General features: G+C 29.1%; 3 protein-coding genes across 6 annotated transcripts; 1 reads left to right on the top strand and 2 right to left on the bottom strand.

The window, feature by feature from the left end:
- Positions 1–1,221: 1,221 nt before the first annotated feature.
- LOC105774917 (protein PROTON GRADIENT REGULATION 5, chloroplastic) lies at positions 1,222–3,181 on the bottom strand. Of its 4 annotated transcripts, none has more exons than XM_012597498.2 (3): positions 2,715–3,181; positions 1,521–1,670; positions 1,222–1,403 (listed from the first exon to the last, which is right to left on the bottom strand). In XM_012597498.2, exons 1-2 carry the CDS (start codon positions 2,988–2,990, stop codon positions 1,566–1,568), a joined length of 381 nt encoding a protein of 126 aa, XP_012452952.1. In that variant the 5' UTR covers positions 2,991–3,181; the 3' UTR covers positions 1,222–1,403; positions 1,521–1,565. The 4 variants fall into 4 exon arrangements, with proteins under 4 accessions (XP_012452952.1, XP_012452947.1, XP_052485337.1 ...); XM_012597493.2 differs by having other exon boundaries at positions 1,222–1,398; XM_052629377.1 differs by having other exon boundaries at positions 1,222–1,342.
- A 1,288-nt stretch (positions 3,182–4,469) lies between these two features.
- On the top strand, positions 4,470–5,339 carry LOC105774906 (uncharacterized). The gene has a single exon (XM_012597478.2). The coding sequence runs from the start codon at positions 4,470–4,472 to the stop codon at positions 5,337–5,339; it is 870 nt and encodes a 289-aa protein (XP_012452932.1).
- An 864-nt stretch (positions 5,340–6,203) lies between these two features.
- On the bottom strand, positions 6,204–14,648 carry LOC105774895 (uncharacterized). Its single transcript, XM_012597467.2, has 25 exons — positions 14,492–14,648; positions 14,177–14,375; positions 11,256–11,476; positions 11,068–11,173; positions 10,879–10,980; positions 10,674–10,730; positions 10,507–10,585; positions 10,243–10,390; positions 9,965–10,088; positions 9,637–9,805; positions 9,354–9,382; positions 9,070–9,218; positions 8,878–8,980; positions 8,678–8,773; positions 8,534–8,586; positions 8,314–8,437; positions 8,022–8,084; positions 7,837–7,896; positions 7,588–7,749; positions 7,403–7,476; positions 7,226–7,319; positions 6,946–7,082; positions 6,778–6,858; positions 6,585–6,690; positions 6,204–6,498 (listed from the first exon to the last, which is right to left on the bottom strand). The coding sequence occupies exons 2-25, from the start codon at positions 14,348–14,350 to the stop codon at positions 6,412–6,414; spliced, it is 2,598 nt and encodes an 865-aa protein (XP_012452921.1). The 5' UTR covers positions 14,351–14,375; positions 14,492–14,648; the 3' UTR covers positions 6,204–6,411.
- Between the last annotated feature and the right edge of the window lie 7,768 nt (positions 14,649–22,416).

Genomic DNA, 22,416 nt, shown 5'->3' with positions numbered 1-22,416 from the left:
ACTCACGATGTAATCTATGAGTAGAAACGAAGTCAGAAAATTACTTTAAGAACACTAAAATATAAATTTACTATTATACAAATATATAATTTCATAAATAATAAATCTACCATATTTTTAAGGAGTCCATTGCTTGCCCCATTCCCCTTTGTCCATGTAAAAAAATATATAAAATAAGTCAACCAACACTTGTAGTGTTTAATCAACCTTTGTTAAAATAAAATCTTGATTTACATTGATTTCCAAAATTATTTTAAAATTTTAAATTTAAAAAAATAAATAGTTAATTGAAATATGCTATTTTAAAATTATATATATTTATCCCTTGCCATGTTTAAGAAATAAAATTACAATTATATACATTTTTTAATAACTCGATTATAGATTCGATCATATTTATTTTTGTTAACACAATATACATAGAAGAATAATACGTTTCAACATACTTAAATACACATCCTCCTACATTAACAATTATAATTATATATTTTAATTTCACGCGTATATATGGCATGAAAATCAAATAGAATAGTTAAAGTGAAGGTTTTACAAGGTGCACTACATGACTTAGAGCGTAAGATATTTATCCTTCTTTTATTCATTGAATGGTAAACCATTCCTTTGTTTGGTTAAACGTAATATTAATTTAATAGAATGACAATTAAGTTCTTATTACTTGTCTTCATGTAATAGTTATTCTTTGATATAAGCAAAAATAACTATTTCATGTAACATTGAATAACAAAAAAATTGATTAGTCCTTTAAAACTTGTATTTAGAAAATATAAAATAAAATATTTGAAATATTTTAATATAATTTAATATTAAAATAATTATATTAAAATACTATTAAATTATATATTATTTTTATTAATTTAGATTTAATAATATTAAAATATGATTTTATTATTTATTATTTATTTATTAAATTATTTTTAATATCAAAAATTTAATAACAATAACAATATCATCTCCCTAAAGAAATTTTGCTAAGGTACTCTAGTCATTTTGATTTTTTTAAAGATGCTATTACAATATCATTTCATTCAACCAAACACAAGAATATTATTACAATTCGATCCTGGCTCAGGATGAACACTGGCGGCATGCTTAACACATGCAAGCCGGACGGGAAGTGGTGTTTCCAGTATGACGGGTGAGTAACGATAAGAACTCGCCTTGGGAGGGGAACAACAAATTGAAACGGTGCTAATACCCGTGAGGTGAGGAGCAAAAGGAGGAATCCGCCTGAGGAGGGGCTCGCGTCTGATTAGCTAGTTGGTGAGGAAATAACTTACCAAGGCGATGATCAGTAGCTAGTCCGAGAGGATGATCAGCCACACTGGGATTGAGATTGATTACAGCTCTATTATATTACAACTCTATTTCATTGCATCTCTATTCTATTAGAACGAACCGAACGTAGTGTTAAATTCTTCGTATTATATCTATAAAAATAGCATATTTTAAATATATAAAAGAAGTTTAAAAAATCCAACACATCCATCTCTAACGTTTACCTATATCCGACAATAGCACGGAACTTGATTCATAAGTTATTATTATCATGCAAGGAATCCAAGCCTTTCCCCATTCTTCTTGGCTAAACTAATCAACCCTTGCCTTTGCTTAGCATCAGCCCCAATTGATTTGCAAAATTCAGTAATTACCTGAATTTCAAATTTCAGCAAATATTTCATATAACCATTACCAGCTACAATCAGAATTAATTAACACATCATATTTAATTATTATAATACACAAATAGATGAATGGCTAATCAAAATATATCTAAATTTAAATTTGAATAAAGTTCATATATGGTGAAACTCAAAATAAAAATTCAAAGTTATTAGGGTTGGTAAAAGTATTATGAAAATTATTGTACTAAAAGTCGAATTATATTTTGTCACATTTACTTAAAAAATAGGCAAATTAGTACCTATATGTTAAATTAAAGAGTAAACTGATCATTTTTATTAACAAGCCTGTTCGTGACATTTTTGGAGCCTTAGGCAAAACAATAAAATGGAATTTTAGATTCCTTAAAAGTTGGTAAAATTTTTTTTAAGTCCCTTAAAAGTTGATAAAAAAATCTTCTTGGCCTTTAAAAGTTAAAAAAAAAGTTTTTTTAGACCCCTTAATAACTGAAAAACAATAATTTAGACATGTTTCAACCTTCGGCCCTAGGCAGCTGCACCTCCAAATAACCCTCAGTCCAGGCCTATCTATTAAAAAATTCATCAATATCTATTGTTAAAAACTGACGTGGATGACGAAATAACCAAATACTTCATATGTACCTCATACTGATGTATAGAGATTAATTTTTAACAGTAGAAATAAACAAAATTATTAGCAAGAGTACCAATTCGCACTTTAATCTAAGATATAAAAATTAATTTATCTATCTTTTAATAGAAGTGACAAAATATAATCTGACTCTTAATCCCTAATATTTTTACCTTTCAAGGGATCAACTTTGCTATTAAATTAGAGCTTCAATGAACACAGTTTGAACTTATCGAAGGCGAAGGCAAAATTTTTTTAAGGAAATTGAAATTAAATTATATATTTTTATGATAATAAAAATTTAATTTTATCAATTTAATAGTTTATATATTTATAATTTCTTTAATAAATAAACTTGAAATTCTGATGTATAATCACTTATTTAACCCGATAAACATAGCATAAATGATTAAAAACCGAACCTGAGAGTGCAAGGCAATGGCTTTTCCTCTGAGCTGATTAAACCTTTTCTTGCCAATGATTTGACGAGTAAGAACCACAAGCGGAGCAAACAATCCTTTCCCTTCATTAACATTCTTCATCACAGGCTTTGATCTAACAGGTTTTCCAACTCGAACCTGGCTCGGAACTGAGTTAACCAACGAGTCAGAATCTGAAGAAGAAGAAGAACCCCAACTTCCGTAGAAGGGAGTTCCTAAACCTGATTTAAACCCGGTTGCCGAAATCGAAACGACCATTGAAACAACCAGTGAATGTGGCGGCGATTCAAAGTAGTTTGTGAATTAGATGAAGCTTGATTTTTGAAGCAGGGTTTTTCTGTATGTGAAAGAGGGGATATGAACATCTTTTTGGTGAAATTTCCAGAACCTTTGGTGTTTTCCATTCTTTTTTTGTTAAAGCATTAGGAGCCACATATTCTGGTGTGGCTTGAATTTTGAGGTTTGATTCTATTAAATAAATTATTAAAAATTTTATGAAAAATAAAAATATTAAATTTTTGATTTAATTGTCTTGTTCAATCGAATTTTTAGTTAATCGATTTAATATCTTTCTCTAAATTAATATCCCAATCAGTTCTCGATTCAACTAATTTGATTGATCTATTCAGTCTTGCTCAAATAATCTTGATTTGAGAAGAGAGTAATGTATGATAATTATACGGTCAACGAGTTGTTAACTTATAGAATTCACCCGGGTTAGAGTTTTCGAGGACTAAATGGTAGGTCTTTCTTCGGATAGTTCTTTTTGGATATAATGTGTAGTGCGGATATGTTTCTACCCGCGTGAGTACTAACCTTCTAATTGTATAGTACTAAAAAAATTATAAGTTCAACGAGCATGGTTGGCTTAAAGCTACTTTGGGTTTAAATCCACCATTGGAGCCTAATATATTCTAGATTTTAGTTTGATTGTGCTTTGTATTGAATTCATTTTGAGTTAATGTATTATTTGGTATATGAGTTTGACTTTATGTTCAATTTGGTACCTAAAACAAATAACATTACGTGGCTCAATGGATATTTCGCACGGAAGCTCTAAAAAAAATAAGTATTTAATTGAGACAAAGAAAAAAAACTTAGGTACCAAATTGAATGTTAAAACCAAACTCATGTACTAAATTAGGAAAAAATAAAATCAAGTATCGAATGGAAAAGAAATCAAGTACCAAAGTGAACATTGAAGTCAATTTAAGTATGAAATAGTATATTAACCCTTCCAATCTAATTATATTCACACATGTATTATTTATAAGGTTAATATAAGTCTTTGAACTTTTAAAATTTGGAATTTAGTCCTTATACATTTATTTTAATTAAATTTCTTGGTGTGATATTTTAAATAAAAACTTATTTAATAGCCATGTAATTAAAAAATGGCATTGTATTTAACTTAAATTTAATCAAAAATTAAGAGGGTTAATAGTTGGACCTGAATGTTAAAATCTGAAAAAGTAGATGGATTAAATTTCTAGAAATAAAATATAGGGACTTAACTCCAAATTTTTAAAAAGTACAAAGACATATCCATATTTATAATTACAGGTATCTAATTAGGGACTAGAATCACAATTATACCCAAAAAATAAAAAATGAAATTGAAAAAGTCAGCTCTACTGATCCGACCACGAAGAACAACATTCCCATTGCAACCCACCACCATCATCGATTCATCAAAAAATAAGCAGAAAAAACAATTCCCAACTCCAAAATCGAACGATGGCTTCTTTAGAAACCCATTTGTTAGCAAGTCTCTTCTTTACCCCAATTGGCATCCGACGTTTCCTTTGTTCATCATCCCATTTCTTAAAAAACCCATCTTTATTCAAATCAAAACCATGGTATTTCTCCAATCCCAAATGGAAAAACTTAGATCTTTACATCCTCGCCGTTGCTCTTCCACTTGCTTCTTTTGCCGAAATCTTCATTTTTTCATCACTTTCAGGCCATTCCACGTATCGTTTCTCCTTCTTCCAGCAATTTTCAAGCCTTTCTCTGTTTTGGATACTCATTATTTTCCTTGTTCTTTATGATTCCCTTGATCATCTCCTTTTTAATGAAAGTTTCATCTTTGTTTACGCTTGTATAGCTTTTCTCGTTGAGTATTATTTCATCGGTGTTGGTATAACAGGTCTTGGTACCATCGTTTATAACTTACTTGCTCAATTAACCCTCCTTTGTGCCGGTTGTTGTTTGGTTTTGTCTGTTAAAAGAACTGCTTTTTTTGCTGAGTTTTTGTTGTGTTTTGGATTGGTTTTTAAAGGGACTTGGTTATTACAAACTGGTTTATGTTTATACACTGATGCTTTTGTTTTCAAAGGGTGTAAGAAAATGGAAGTTTTGCCTCGTAGTCCTAATGCTGATGTCCATTGTGAGCTTGAAGATGATAGTATGAGAGGTGTGGCTTTGGTGAATCTTTTGTTTGCTGTTCATGGGATTTTGATTATGATTATCAGTTTTGTTGGGTTTGGGATTTTGTCAAGCTTTAAGAATTTGAGGTGTGAAGACACAAGTGGTCCATTGTTGGCTCAGCTTGAATCTACAGATAATTTATTGATGCGCCCTGTTCATGAACTTGAGATGGAGTGAAATGTGTAATTTTGTGTATGTTTTTTGAACCCTCAACTAGTCTTAGTACATATATTTCCTCTTTGAAGAGTTATCCATTTTGATTATATAACCATACATTTTTCTTGTTAATCGTTACTTAACTATGGAATTAGATTGCTTCTCTGGTTGATTTGATCTTATTGTTATTGTTGTAGTCAAATTTTCTTTATTAAGCTATGTTGATTCTAAGTACCCGAACAAAGGCTAAAAGTACCGTAGACTTAGATTGTATTTTGCCCCTTTACTCAAAATTGAGCAAATTAATCCTGATTCTTTCAATTAAAATTTTCATCCATTTCTACTCTTTTTTTCAATAGAGGGGGCAAAATGTAATCTGACTCATAATACAATGGCCTCCATGGTACTTTTACCCCCAACAAAGTGGAGAAGATGGTGGTGATGTGGTCCGGTTCACTGATGTAGGGTGGAGAGCCAAATGGTGAGGCTGAAGGACGTCGAGACGAGGAAGAAGGAAGAGAATGACTTGGAGAATCTCTTTGTCTTGCAGTGCCACATGGTGGACCGTATAGGTGTGCGGATCGATCAAAGGTTAGTGATTAGATGCCAAACAAGCATTGATGAGACAAAGGATGACCTATTATATAAGTCTGGGCACTTGAGAGAAGGGGATTCTCTTCCTTCTTCCTCGTCTCGACCTCCTTCAGCCTTACCATTCAGCTCTTCATCCTACACGAAGGAACCGGATCACATCACCATCATCTTTTGCTCCTTGTTGGTACTTAGTATCAACGAGTTATGTTCATATAGGTAATATATACATGTATTGCATGCATGCATGTATGGTATGAATTATACCTGAAAAAGTTGTGACCAAGGCAATAATACTTATAAACTAGGTACTTCATTGATAACATCCATCCAGTCTACAAAAGTGCAAACTTTATTAACATTATAATGTTTGCTTATTCTTGCATTGCAAACATAGCCATAATAAACAAAAGTAGGGACTAGGGAGATAGGTTGTTCTTAACACTGGCATGTGGTGATAATTTTGTTTGCTTCTTTGGATCAATGTTCAACCACACTTTGTTCAATCATCCATGAAGGAATATGCAGAAGGGAAACCTTTGTATGGATCTCCGAGTGTACCGAAATTTCCGGCCCTTGAAAATACAACCTGCAATCACATACACAAAGGGATTAATATCTTAGCTTTAGCATCTTAGGTTCACATAGCATTAACTGACATGTATGGAGTTTTACCTGGTAATCTATAAGAGTTCCTGTCTTAAAACCGGCAGCGCAGTAATCGAAATAGTATTCCCATGTCCTCATGAACTTCTCGTCGAACCCCAGAGCTAGAACTTTGCTGAGGAGGAAAACAAAATATGTTAGTTTTCATTGAACCCCAAACACGATTTTCATGCGAATCAAAATCGGCACAATATGTAGGTACCTTGTGTTTTCCAGGAAAAGTTTTCTCCACCATCTCAGTGTGTGGTAATAACTCATTCCTATATTTTCCACATGCTCCACACTGCACTCATAATAATACTTGGTCAATTTGTATTGTAGAACAAAGGACAAAGCATCACTGATTTGTCTAAACAACAATGAATGTTACCTGAATCTTGTTGCAGCAGCCATGGCTGATAAATTCCTATCCAAAGAAAGCAGGGTTCCACCAGGGAATATATATTCCTTTAGAAAACCTGCTGTTTGCTGGATTTCTTTGGAAAGCTCTTCTGGGATAGATATGAACTGAAAAAAAATACAAAAAAAGAATATCACTCTTGGACATTAATGGGAAAAAAAAGCACTGAAGAACAGATAATTGGAGTTTTGAAGTTATTATAAAAGCTAATACAAAGGCACAAGTACTATTTTCACAATTTTAACATTACCTGAAGAACAAAAAGCCCATCTTCTTTCAGTAATTGGTCACAGCATCTGTAAAACTCCTCAATATATTCTTCACCAACATGTTCTACCATCTCTCTAAAGGATATAATTGCAAAATATTAAAAGCTATATGACATGTCACTATTAATTATAGTTAACTGACGGAATTTATAACTTACACAGATATGATTCTGTCAAATTGGTGTTCCTTAGGTAACTGGCGATAGTCACAGAGAAGTATTTTGATGTTATCCTGATGATAAAAACTTGTTAACTATGGGAAAAGAAGGTGCAAATTGTTTTTTCACTAAGTCCAAAAGAACAAGAAGTTTGCAGACAGAAGCCAATTTCAGACATGAAATACCTGGAGTCCAGCTTCCTTCACTTTTTCTTGAGCATATTTCAGTTGCTGTTCTGATAGAGTGATGCCAGTATATTTGCATCCTGTTCTTTTCACAGTTTCAATAGCTAAGCTTCCCCAACCGCACCCAATGTCGAGAACTTCGTGCCATTTCTCTATCCTTGCCTGTATGTACAGAAAACAACACAATCAAATAAATGATCGTAGCAAAGAAAAATGAAGAATGCGGATTAGACCATCACGGATTCTCACTTTCTCAATTAGAGAACTGATTTTTCTACGCTGTGCAACGTCCAAATGTTCTTCTCCCGTCTGTAAAGCAACTTCATATTAGTGTCACAAATCTCGAAAAGGATAAAATCCCAACATGACATGGAAAACAAGTCCTTTGTTCATACACTTTAAAGAAAAAAAATCATAGAAGTTGGGATACTGACCCTAAAGACTCCAGAAGAGTATTGCATCATTTTGCCCAAGTATAGAGTGAAAAGTTCATTACTCTGCAAACACAATTAGCAGGGAATTAGTTAGCTTTGATTCGATAAATCCTATTGCAAATAGTCTTCTTTGTTGGTAGCACTAGGCAACACCGAATTACAAAGACAAATAATTCTTTAACAAAGAGTTATCCGGATAGAGTTTGCAACTGTGTAATAAAAATAACATGTTGGAGGTTAAATACTCAATATGTCGTTCTAATATGTTGAAATTGGAGTCATGATCACTTACCAGATCATAATGACGAGAAATGTTCCTACGAGCTTGTGTAATAGTATTTTGTCTCAAGAGATGCTTCACAAAATACTTTGCAGATGATATACTAGCTGTTAACAGAGCAGGTGACCACCAAGTCCTGCAACCAAATAAATGTCCATGCTTAATAAACCGATTTTATTTATGGATTCTACCAGTATTGCAATCTAGATTCTTCTTCAAGCTTATAATGAACCTTCTTTTATTCGACCCTGAGGCAGCTGAGTTCTCTTTATTGGCAACAAGAATCTGCAAAGTTATCAATGAAGATTATGATAAATCATAACAAACCTAATTTGTATTGTATGTATAGGAACAGATCTCGATAACATTTTCTTACCCGGAAAAGATTAAGAAGGCCTTCAGTTTCATCAAGAAAAGAAAAATCTCCATGGATATATGCATCTGCAAGGCCTATATCAGCTTCTTTCATGATCTGGAGGGAAAGCACATATAATGCTCATAAGCAAAGGTGACAATAGAGTTTAATATTAACAACTAATCCAACTGAATTAAGATTAAGTAATGTGTGGTGTGTACCCTCCAGTAAAACTGAGGATTATGTACTTTCAGAACTGTTTTAAGAGGACACTTTTCCATGTTTCCTTTGAAAGTGAAAATTCTGCCTCCTTCCTCTAAGAAACTGATGATAGCCACATGGTCAATTGTGTCAAATTCAAGTAGAAAAACATGCAGTGAACTAACATTGAGTGATTATATTTAAGAACTCACATTACGCAGCCCATGGATATATATTGTTGAAAGAATTTAGTAACAAAGAGGCGTGCCGTTGTTTCCATGAAAGAGGGTGACATATTCTTTGGACTATGCAGAACAGAAGAATGCTTTCCCAAGATACCATGTGCAGCATCCATACCAGCCTGAGAAAAAAAGAGCACCTTAGAAAAATGCTGTGGATTCTTGTACTTTCATTAAACTAAAGGAATTTATCTTGCAGAATTAAAATTGAATCATTGTTAAGAGTTTAAAATAAGCAGAAATTACTAGGTAGGTACCTTTAGTTCATCCTGATTGAAGTCATAGCCTGAAATAATTGTAAAACAGATACTCAGACGATAGGCAGTTGACATGATGCTTTATTATCTTATAATGACAGCTAATGAAAGTTTTAGAACACAAGAAATATAAAAGCACAGCACCATGACAGTAGCAATAATACTTCACTAATCTATAGCTAGTAGAAGAGAACTAAAAGAGCTAGTTTCATCCCTTGATAATTTACTTCTCCCCAAAATATTGGTCCAAAATGTTAACAAATTTCATGAGGAAAAATCTCACCACAGAACCAGATTCCTCTCTTCCCCTGAATCTGACCAAGCTCAAGTGAAGCTTTTGATGCAGCAACAGAGGGAATTGCATGGCCAGTCGACCACTTAAGCAAGGTATTCTTTGGGGTATGGTCTGGATTGACAGTCACAAAAAATGGCTCACTTGTTTTACCAATATTCTGTAAAAAGAATAAGAACCAGTCAGCATTATTCAAGTTATAACTGGATAAACAACCAAGTATTTTAGTAATTCTGATGAAATAAATGGTATCTGACAAGAATCTTCTATGCTTCCCTAGATGTTAGGCAATATTAGCAAACTTAATTTTTTGACATACCTGTAGTGCATTGAGCCAGTATGTTAAGAATGCATTATTTTTGCTACTATTGAGAAAATTCAATGCACTCCAAGCTGATTTGTTTTGTGGCATTAAAGTACTGTCCCGGTGAAGGAAAATATCACTGCCAACAGAAACAATTGATTAGATTTCATGAATTTTAGTAGCTCACTTTAAATAAACTGAAGAACGTGCAAAATAGATTAGATTATACATACATATTAATTTTGAGACGTTCGAAGGCACACAGATCAACGAGGGAGTACAAATTTTAGTACCTGGTAGCATATTGGAAAGCACCCAGTACTCTTGTTTCTTCAAATGTTGCTTGGTTTCCTAATAATTTTAGGGCAGTGGGAGCATCAACAGCCATTATGCATCCATTGTAAGTTTCTTGGAAACCATCTCCACAGACCATGGTGGTACCTGTCAATCCATTTATACAGAACTATCCTCAGAGGTCTGTAAAATCTGATATGAAAAACGTCATATTTTTCCTGGTAAATATTGAATGATGGATGGTTTTCGAGGCAAGCACTCACCATTATCAGCAGGCAAAACAGATTGTACTTCACAACCGAGTTTAAATTGACAACCTTTAGTCTCCAGCACTTCCCTAACCTGATTTCATTGAATTGGAGTATACTTTTAATTAGCTTACATCAATAGAACCTAAGTGGAGAGTTTAGGAAACTAGAAAAATGCTCACCCTTTTAACAAAATGTGAGTGCCCTTTGATAGTCAACCACTGTGGCTGCCCAAATTGCTGAAGATGGAAAAGGAAAACAAAAAGATCAACAAACGAAACCGACACATTGAGTTTTATATAGGAAGAGTCTAATGCAATTAAGCCTACAATATGATAGCCATATATAAAGACTAAGTAGTATCCATTTAGGAAAATAGTCAAACACCTGGTACAAATGATGAGTACGGCAAAATGAAAGGATGGAAAATGCTGAAAAGCTCATAACATCTTCCTTGGAGCTTGACCACATTGAACCACATGTAGGAGCCTACTCAAATTTCAATATTTCCCATTGATTAATTCCCATAATTAATATATATATAAAAAAAACTCTATAATGAGATAAAATGCTCACCAGGTAAGTGTTTTGAAAATTTTCAGAGTAGCCCTTTGATTTTATAAACTGTCCCAAGGTCTCAGTACGATCAATGTCTGGGTTGTTCTCAAGTGATCCAAGGTAACTGCAACACACAAAGTCCAAAATGTTTCACTTGATAAAAACATGTAATAATGTAAGATAGCTTGGAAGAGGCAATAGCTAACCTTTCGACATCGTTGCTGAATCTGATGATCTCTCTAAGGTTTTGCCAATTGAAAGGGTTCAACAGTTTCTTCTTTTGTGCAAAGTAATTGGAAAATCCATATTGACTGCACCATTCATAGCCATTGTTGCCTTTGTCATGGCTTATAGAGAATGAAACATCGGGTGTTTCTACATCAACACCAAGGCTGTCGATTATATCCAACAGTGTTGCATATCTTGCCTGTCATATTTTTTTTCATACAATTAATAAATTTCATGCATTGTTTCGTATACCATAAACATATATACAATAGCTTCATCAAAAACATAAAAAAGAAAAAGAAAAATGTGTTTGAATTCATAATAATAAAATCCATGCATTTGTTTCCATCATCTTAACAAGTGTTATCAAACATGTCCGAACTTTGACTTTAATTACATTCCATTATTAAAACTATAAAATTACTCGTAAAATATTATATGACATAATAGTTATATATATTATGATTATAAACTTAATATTAATTAATTTAATAAATAATACAAATAAATACAAAATATTATTTTATATTATAATTATTATTAATAAAATTATTATATGCCATAAATATGATAGAATAAAATTGTAGGTCAATTATTTAATTACAAGCATCCTAGGAAATAATAAGGTTTATTTTAATGTTCTAAGATGAGAATATTATTATTTACTTATGTATATCTAGGTATTTATGTATAGGTTGTTGATATATAATTATACTTAAAAGCACTTAGAAGATTACGAAATTATCAAATTAGTCCTTAATTATTAAATGAATTATTATTCTATCAAAAGAATCAACTAAATTTAGAGTAAATATTTATAAATTAAAAAGTATCATCTACTATTTAATAGAGTGAATATTTTTCAAGTTTTATACTTATTTAAATGATTTTTAAGGATTAAATCATAATATCTTTTAAATAATAAATATATTAATTTTGTTAAAATTTAGACTTATTTAATAGTAAAATAATTAAATCTATTTATTTAATAAAAATTAACTTAATTCTATCTCTAAAATTAATTAATAAAAATTAATTTAATAGTAAAATTAATTAATAAGGTTGGTCCACATTTCAACTCAAAGGTGTTTTCAGAAAGGACACCTAATAGACATGACATCAACAGGTTAATTACTAGGATAAAGTATTAGGAGGTCGTTATCAAGTTGTTCCTTCTATTATTAAATTATTAAATGAATGAATTTAATTTTATATTATTAAAAAATTACACGAGTTTAAATTATAATAGAATTAACATTCTTTTATATAAAAATTATCTCGAAAATTATTTTTATTAATTGCAGTAAAGATCTAAACAAAAATTTCATTTATAGAATCATAAAATTTTAAAAAATTTAACTCTGTGAAACACTAAATGTTAACTGTATTTTAATTTGACCTTATTTGATTCTTTTTAATAGTATAAGGACTAAATCAAACTATTTAATAATATAGGAAGACTAATTTGAAACAGTTCCCATAATACAAGGATCTCTTAGGTACTTTTACTTTTTATATATATTAATAATTTTATTATATACGTATGCATATAAAACCACATATTTAAAACATATTTATAATTTAAAATAATATTCAATAATTATTTTAAATAAAAAATTTCCATAATTTTCCAAAAACGGAGTTATTGAATCTTAACATAAAATTGCAGTTTTAGTACAAAGATTCTAACCCCACATCGTGTAACCCATTATAAGTAGGTTAAATTCTGCTATTAGTCCCTACAGTTTACGAAAGTTGCAGATTTAATTTTTATACTTTACTTTGATTACTTTTCGTCATTATATTTTTAAATTTTAAAATTTTAGTTCTGATCTAAACACTAGTTGTTAAATCCATTTGGTTAAATTTAATTACTAGTCTTGTACTATATGTACAATTGTAGATTTAGTTCATATTTTCTAATCAGATCATTCTAAGACTTAGTTTAACATTGTTTCTCAAAAGTGTTTTCGGGCCAAAAAGTACTTTTGAACAAAAACTAAAATTGTTTGCTTCTGCTTTTGCAAAGCATTTATTGTCCCAAAAACACTTTTGAAAAGCTCAAAAACATCTTATTTATCAATGCTTTTATCTCAAAAGTATTTTTTGTCCCCAAAGTGCTTCTTATAAGTAATGCTAAACTGACCCTAAGTCCTTACACATTCCGAATTTTAAAATTTCAATCTTGACGACACAAATGACAGTCGTTAATCCATTAATTGAGTTTTTAGTGAGTAATATGTGAAAATAATAAGCAAACATAACATTACATATATGATAACATAATGTTTACTGCATTAGATTTTCAAATAACATAAGATAATAAATTTAACAATCATCATTTAGTAAGTACTGAAATTTAAAAATTTAAAAAGTAAACGGATTAAATTCATAACTTTTATATAAATACATGAATTAATAACATATGCATGCAATATAATTACAATTTTTATAAATAAAAAAAGTTGAATCGGTTAATCTATGAATCAATATGAATTAATTGAATCAGATTGAAAATTTGATTAAATTGATTGTTGAACCGTTGGATTAGAATTTTTTTATTTTATAATATTTAATCAAACTGGACCAATCAATCGGATAAAAAACCGATGGCTTGAGTGATCCAGTTACTAAAAAGCATCGATTAAACCAATTAATTACTTAATTAAGAGTGATGTCACAGTTAAAGATATAAAAATAGAATGTCCGATTAACACGTGATACTAAACTCGATCAGTACTTTAATAATAATAGAGATATTAAAACATAAAAATACTATTGCAATAATATGATTTATTTTAAATAATTAAATATATATATATACTTGGTTTAATAATAAGCTTATTTTTTTAAAAAAATTCAAAATAATAATAATTAAAAACAAAGAAAAAAGCCTTACAGGATTGAGAAACAAGAAGCCAAGGTCTAAATCAACGGCGTCGAAGTTAACAGTCTTCGCATGGCCGCCTAATTGCTCTTCTTTCTCGTAAACCACCACGTCCACGCCGGCTTTGACCAGTACGTAGGCCGAAACCAACCCTTTTATCCCACCTCCGATCACCGCCACTTCCATCACTGCCGCCGTTACACTGCTTTACCTGCATTTACGTCCAAAAAAACCCAACCCAAATCATCATTTATCTTCAGAAAGAAAGTGGAAACTAAAATGTAGATGCCATGTTTGACGAAAGGCTTGAAAGAAGTTGAAACCTACGTTTTACGAAGAAGTAATGCTTCGAAAATTTCACTTAAAATTCAACGCTAGCAGTTGCAGTGCATTATAGTGCTCAATTGAGTCTAAATTGCTTTCCCGATGGTGATATAATATATATATATACGTTAAAATTGGAAATCGAGAAAGATTATTTTAATATTATATTTTAAAATTTCTGAAATGATATTTATAAAATAATCACAAATTATAATTAAAACCCCATATCCTTACACTGCACATGAGAATAAATTTAAATGGAGTATCGATATTATTATTTAAACTCTTGATTAAGTTGGTGTTACAAGTCAATTGATAACCAACTGGTTTAGAGAAATTTAAAAAATGTCTTTTGTATTTTAATTTCATTTTTCTTACAATTTAATCTATTTTTATTTTAATATTGTACATATTTAATATTTTATTATTAATTAGTTTCAATTAAGTATGTAGTTCTCATACACATACGAGACTTAATCAAAAAAAAATTCAATTGAAAATCCGCGCGTGATATGAAACTTCGAACTTGAGTTCTTAAAATTCTCAAAATCTCAATCTTATCGTTAAAGATATTGATAGCTTTTATATTTTTTTTACGCATAACTAGAGTCGTAATAAGAAAACTTGATTATAGTATATTCACCGTGTGGGTGAAGACAATCATATAAATACTATAACATTATAATGTTACATAAAAGAAAAGAAATCCCCACTCATGGGAATGGAATACATTTTATGGCTAATCGTTTACCTCTTTGGGGAGCACCCGTGACGAGAGGATTAGTCACTGTTACTGGCGGTGGACACTTTGGTTTCGACAAAAAAAAAAAATTTCTATGTGGCATAGTTTATAAACTGTCATTTGTCACGATAATAATCTGCCACGTGTAGCTATTGACTATATTTAAAAAAATTATTTAAGGTAAATTTAGTGGTGGATCTAAGGGGGCTGGTAGAGGCAGCCCCGACTCCCTCTAAAGTGAAAAAATTATCCATTTAGGTCTTTTAGAAATTTTAAAATTTTAAATTAGTAATGGTAAAATTGCACTTTGGCTCTTCCTAAAAATGATAAATATTCAATTCAATCTTTTAAAAATTATAAAGATATAAGTTATTAAAATTAAAATTTAATTTTGACCCTAACAATTTTTTGACTTCACCCTTCAGTACAAATATAGTGACAAATTTGGAATAAAAATTCGAATTATAATTTAAATTTAATTTTGTTTAATATAAAATCTAAAATAGAAACTATATATTTTCTAATTATTACAATAATACGAAGTAACATAATATTGACAATACATGTTGCTTACATAAAAAAATGTTGCTACATTTAATTTATTAATTAATTTTAAAAAAATTATATTTATTTTAATAATATCAATGCATTTAGACTTATTTTATTTTCAATAATATTATTATATGTTATATTTTGTTGAATAAAATCAATAATTTTATATGAATACATGCATATACAAATGTATTTTATTTTACATCAATATTTTCATGTGATATTGAGCTTAAATAATATATGCTCTAAAATTGATATATTGAAGTATGCATGAATATATTAAATATATACTAAAATACAATATTAAAATTAATTATACTTCTATTTATAATTAAGTTAAATAAATTATAGAAATCAAGACTAAAATTATATTTAGTAGGTTTTAAACTTAATATATATATATATATATATATTGGTAAATAAAACAATATAGTCTTAAACTAAAGTTACATCGGTACTAATCTTCCTCAAGTAATGGACATATATCGTGATAGATATCATCATTCAATAAATCTCTCGTAATACCTGGTGGTTCCTTATGAATAATCAATTGTTCCATTTCGCCTTGAGTTTCTTTAACAATATGATCTGTCACCCTGTTAATATCGATAATATTAAAATTATTTTAAACTTAAATATATTTTAAGTAAAGATACATTTAATAACCTCGAAATCATATCTTTTCAAATCATAAATTAATTAAAAAATATTATAATATTAATGCACACAAACAACTCAGAGTCTAAGCTAGTTGTATAATAAATTTATTAAAACTGATAAAAGATTTAAATATAATTTTGGTTGAAATGACAAAATTGATAAATAATGTTACGTAGTTTTGGGTTCAAATTTTATCGCATGCATATCTTTTTCTAGCTTTGGCCCTCTTAATTCGACACTAAATAATTAACACGTTACCTTTGAGTACTAAAATATATAATTTCTATCAAATATAAATATTAAATTAGACGATAAATTAATACATACACTACATTAGAAAAATGTGTCAAAGGATATATTAAGCCTATGAAATAAAATTTATTTTTAATATATATCTTTTTAAAATCTCGAAATTTTTTTGAACAATTTTTCATAAATTCTAACCATATCTAATTCTTGTTGGCACAATGTCTAAAATTACTAATAGTCTCTCCCTAACCTATAAATAGAAAGATGATGTGCTTCAGCACACTCGAACCCACATCCTCCTGTATTAACGACAATACTCATACCAATCGAGCTAAGACTCAATCAACAAATCTTGAAATTTTTTAAATATAAGTCTCCAAATTTAAACATTTTTGGTTAAATTTACTTTAAAATACTAATTTTCATAATTATCAATGCAACTGTGGCATGCACTTTGGGATAATTATTGGGGGAATAAAGCACATGATTCCAAATCAATCAATCTTCTACTAAGAACACTTTCTTTTAAATGAGGTTAATTGCATTAATCGTATTTATATTATGATATTGTACTAAATTAGTCTCTAAAGTTCAAAACGTTTTAATTGAATATTGAATTATCAATATCGTATTAATCATATTTTTCATCATTTTACCTATTAGCTTGTCTGTTAAATGTCTGCGCAAATTCTATGTAAAAATATTTAAAATACGTAGATTTAATTATAAATACGTGTGTACCTATTGCAATAACAGCTTGGATCTAACATGTTAAAATATTTTCTTAAATTCAATTGACATTTTTTAACACTGTCATATTCAAACAAAGTGCCTCCCCCCCTTGATAAATGGAAAAAATTGCGATCTTGAACCCTCTCAAAAAAATCATTTAAGGTCATTTTAGCCTCTTGATTAATGATAATGTTTCATTTTTGGACTTGTTTAAAAACTAATAATTTAATTTATTTTAACACAACCTTAACGCAAAATTTCTAACTTTACCTCTGATTCAAGTTATATATGTGATAGTACCAGGGACAGAGCGTGGTATCAAGTTTTGAGCAGCCTAACTAAAATTTTCAAAAAAAAAAAAAATGAAAGGTTTTTAAAATTTTTAAAAGCAACTATAACTTTTAAAAAATTTAGAGGGTTTAATTAAACTTTTTAAAACTTTTGTAGGCACCAATTATAATTTCTTAAAGAATTGGAGCTCAAGTAAAATTTTCAAAAAAACTGAAGAGTTAATGATAATTTTCCAAAAATTTGCGTCTTACGTTGTGCCTAGAGGTGTTCATGGGCCGGGCCGGGCCCAAAAATTTTTTTTGGCCCTCGTCCTAGGCTCGGCCCAAAATATGGGTCTGAAATTTTGTCCAGGCTTGGCCCGAGAAAAAAATTCCTAAGCCTGAGCCAGGCCTGGCTCATTTTTTTAATAAACACCAAAGTTTTATTTTAAAAATAAAAAAATAAAAAATTATTTTAAAATTATTTTAAAATTAAAAAATTAAAAATATATATATATTTATTATATTCGGGCCGGGTCGGGCCTGGGCCAAAAAAGTGGTGCCTGAGGCCTGGCCAGTTTTCTAAACGGGCCTCATTTTTTTTGCCCAAACCCATATTTTAAGACTATATTTTTACCCGGCCCATGAACACCTCTAGTTGTGCCGAGTAGGTACACCTGACTCACATGTTTTAAATACATTCTTAAAATATTTTTTTACAAAGGTAAAGTTGTACTTTACCCCTATTAAAAATAATAAAAAAATTGATTTAATCTTTTAAAAGTTATAAAGATATAGATAATAAAATTATGAAATTATATTTTACTATCGTAAAAATATACAATTTAATTTCACCTCCTAAAATATTTTCTAACTTCCTCTAAATACATTAAATGTCATATATTATTAAGCATTTAACAACAAGGTTAATAAATTGATTTAGAAATTTATGAAAATTAAGGACTAATTTAAAATTTGAATAAAATTTTGCACACGCTTGATGGGATTAACCCATTTCCTTCTATTATTGATAGTGTACAAATGTGTCATTAACCTCTCATGGAAAATGGGAAATTTATTGAATAAAAAATAGAAAAGAAAATCATTTAAAGATCCCATTGGGATGCGGATGGGATTATTATAATTATAATTATGGAGTGGGCAGTGGGCAATTATTGTACGGGAGATGAAACCAAAATGTACTGTACCCAAGGGCCAGTAATCACGTGAAATTTATAATATTATTAATTGTCATTTCTACATCAGCTCAAATAAAATATTATTAAATTATTTTTACGCATCTCTAATAAGTGATATTTTTATAACGGTACTTCGTGTAACGATATAGTATAAGCAATAGTGATCTAATTGGTGTCACGGATTAATCGACCATTAACGTTTTGTTTAGTATTATTTTTGAAAAGTGCTTTTGAAGTCATAAGTAATACAGAGTCTAGGTTAAGAATGTTTCTCAAAAGTATTTTTTTTTCTTTTTTACCAAAAAGTTTCAGCTTTAAAAAAAAAACTTTTGGGCCAACTTTTAGCTTAGGAGAAGCATTTTTTTCTCTAAAAAAAATAGCTTGTTTAGAAATGCTTTTGTCTCAAAAGTGCTTCTTAAAAGCAATACTAAACGGGCAGTAGACAACTTTTGGAGTCAAAAGTGTTCTAGCTTTTGCTTTTGACAAAAACATTTTTAGGAACAAAAGACAATTTTAACCCTTATAAGATATTTTATATAATATTTATATTGGGTCTGTAATCATTTTCTTATTGAAATTTATTATAAATATATAATGTTATATATTTAAATTTTTATTGATTATATTTTAATATTCGAATTAAATTTTATAAATAATTAATATTAGTTGTTTAAAAGATTTAAAATTTATATTTCATATATTAAAATATTAACAACAAATTATAATAAATTTTTATATTCTTATTAAAGTATTATAATATAAACTAATTTGAACATTATTTAAATGCATATTTGTAACTTTATAAAACTATGTCTAAAATGGACATTTTATTTTTCAAAATATTTTTTTGACAGACATTTTAAAAGCACTTCTCAAAAACAATGCTAAACTAGGTCTAACTTGATTGAAAATTTTCTAAACTACCCTTACATATTTAATTTTGTTGGTGTCATGAGACATTATAAGCAGTAGTAATCTATACTATTATTAGTTAGTGTCACGAGTCAATTTAAAACTAACTTGGTTGAAAAATTATTAAATTGCCCTTACACATTTGAAATATTCTAACAAGGATACTTTTTTCCGTGTCACGTGAGACAGTATAAGAAGTAATAATCTATACTATTATCAGTTAGTGTCATGAGTTAATCAGATACTATTTAAATTATAAATATGTAAATTACATTTACATATTTAATATAAATTTACGTGAAAGAATATTTAATTACTCTTACATATGAAATAAGTTATATTGTCAGAACATACGTGTAACAAGCCCCAGGAATCCGTTTGAAAGTGATGGGGGTTGGTGAACACAGAAAAGACAAATACAGTACAATCTACTTATTATATATATAAGATGGGATATAATATTTTTCTGATACTATTACTTCACGAGTTAATATTCCACCTAACCTCTTAAATTATTATTTTTATTACCAAAATATATTAATTAAGCTTTTAAAATATACTTAAAAATTATTTATTTAATCGTCAATTTAGATGTTAAATATATTGTCTTAGATTGAAATTAAAAGATCTCGAATCATAAATGATTTTATATTTATAAGAAGACAAAATATATAATTATGTATAATAAGTCTCGAATTTTGGACCCTGATTTTGTCAATCATATGAAGATTTTATTGGCTAGATTTTAGTACTATTTCTTATATAATTTTATAAAATTAAGGGTCTAAAATGTAATTTGACCAACAGCCAATGACACTTTGCCCCATGGTGTTGCCTAGGGGTGAGCATTCGATTGAATCGAATCGAATCGAAAATTTTCGAGTTAATCGAGTTTTCGAATCTCATTTTATCATCCTAACTTTATTTGAAGTTTTCTCGAATCGAGTCGAGTGAGATGGAATTCGAATCGATTCGAATCGAATTGAATATATTTGTTCTAGTTAAATTTTAAAAAATAATTTTCGGTCATTGTAACCACTGTCGCCCATCGTAATAAAATTTGTCCACCTTACTCAAATTTTTTATTAACTTTCATCACCTCATAATTTATTTATTAATTTTTTATATACTGGTTAGCTTCTTTGCTTGCTTAGTTGTTTCAATTATCTTCAAATTATTGTCACTATGTATTTTGGAATTAAAAATATATTAAATGTAAAAATATGATTTTTAATAAAAGTTATTTTAAAAATAAAATATGAAATTGATACCAATATAAAATTTTAACACGAATATTTTATGGCATAATTAATAATTCAATTTTAATATAAATATTCAATATGACTAAACAATTCAATAATATAAATAATATAAAATGTGAAATTTAATTTAATAATATAAATAGTAGATATAAATAAAATTAGTACTATTTATGTTTAGTGATTGTTTTTTTGGATAATTTTGATTTTTTATTTGAGAGTAAATGGTGAGAAGTAAAAGTTTAGGGGGAAAATAAAAAGTTTTGGGGAATAAAAGTTTGAGGGAAAGTAAATAGGGGGAGTAAAATTTTGGAGGGAAAATATTAAAAAAAAATGGAGAGGGGAGGTTTTGAGGGTTTTTGGGAGCAAAATTTTGAGAAAAAGTAAATGGGAGAGTAAAATTTTGGTGGGAAATGAATTTTGGGTAGATTGGGGGTTGGGAGGGGAGGGGAGTAAAAGTCTTGGGGGAAAGTGGGAAGGAGTAAAAGTTTTGAGGGAAAAGTAAGAAGGTTTGGGAGTTTGGGGTAAAAATGTAAAATATTATAGTTTGATATTCGAGTTATTTGAATTCGAAAACTCAACTCGATTCGCACTCGAAATTTGAAAAAAAATTCGAGTTGATTCGAATAACTTGATTAACTCGAATAACTCGATTCATTTAACTCGAAATTTGAATTCTTTTCGATTTTTTCGAGTCGAATCGAGTTTTGCTCACCCCTAGTGCTGCCTCCATTGAACGAGGCATTTAATTTTTGAATTATTTTTAAAATTTAAGGGGTAGGTTTTAGGGTGAATAATTCAAAAATATTTATTTTTAATCATAATTATCGGGTTAAGTTGGTTTTTGCGAAATTTATCAGCATTTTGAGAAAACGAGTCTAGTTGGACGTGTTTTCAATGGATACGATAGGCAAATGCTTCTAACTATATACACTTTTAGCTTTGGCTAAATGGTTAAATGTTAGTACTTTTATCTTTGAGTTCCAAGTTCGGTTTCTTTCTTACTCACATTTAATTATTTTTATTTCATGTTGTTTTCGTTAGATGGTTAGATTAGTTTTAATTACATCATTGAGTCTCGAGTTTGATTCCTCTACTACTCACATTTGTATTTTTTATTTCATGTTGATTCAAGTTTTTTTAATTTTTAATTAATATTTTTAACATATTAGCTCATTTCATTAGATGGTTAGGTAATTGCAATTACAACATTGAGTCTGAAGTTCCATTATTTTTTTAAGCATATTAATGTATTTTTTATTTCATATTGTTTCAAGTTTTTTTTATTTTTTAATTAATGTTTTGATGATACTTTTTAATTAATATTTTTATTTCATATTATTTTGAACAGTTG

Source organism: Gossypium raimondii, chromosome 1, assembly GCF_025698545.1.
Source record: "Gossypium raimondii isolate GPD5lz chromosome 1, ASM2569854v1, whole genome shotgun sequence".
In the NCBI taxonomy this organism is placed as follows: Eukaryota; Viridiplantae; Streptophyta; class Magnoliopsida; order Malvales; family Malvaceae; genus Gossypium; species Gossypium raimondii.
The sequence above is the reverse complement of the archived record's forward strand: the minus strand, read 5'-3'. Positions and strand labels throughout refer to the sequence as shown.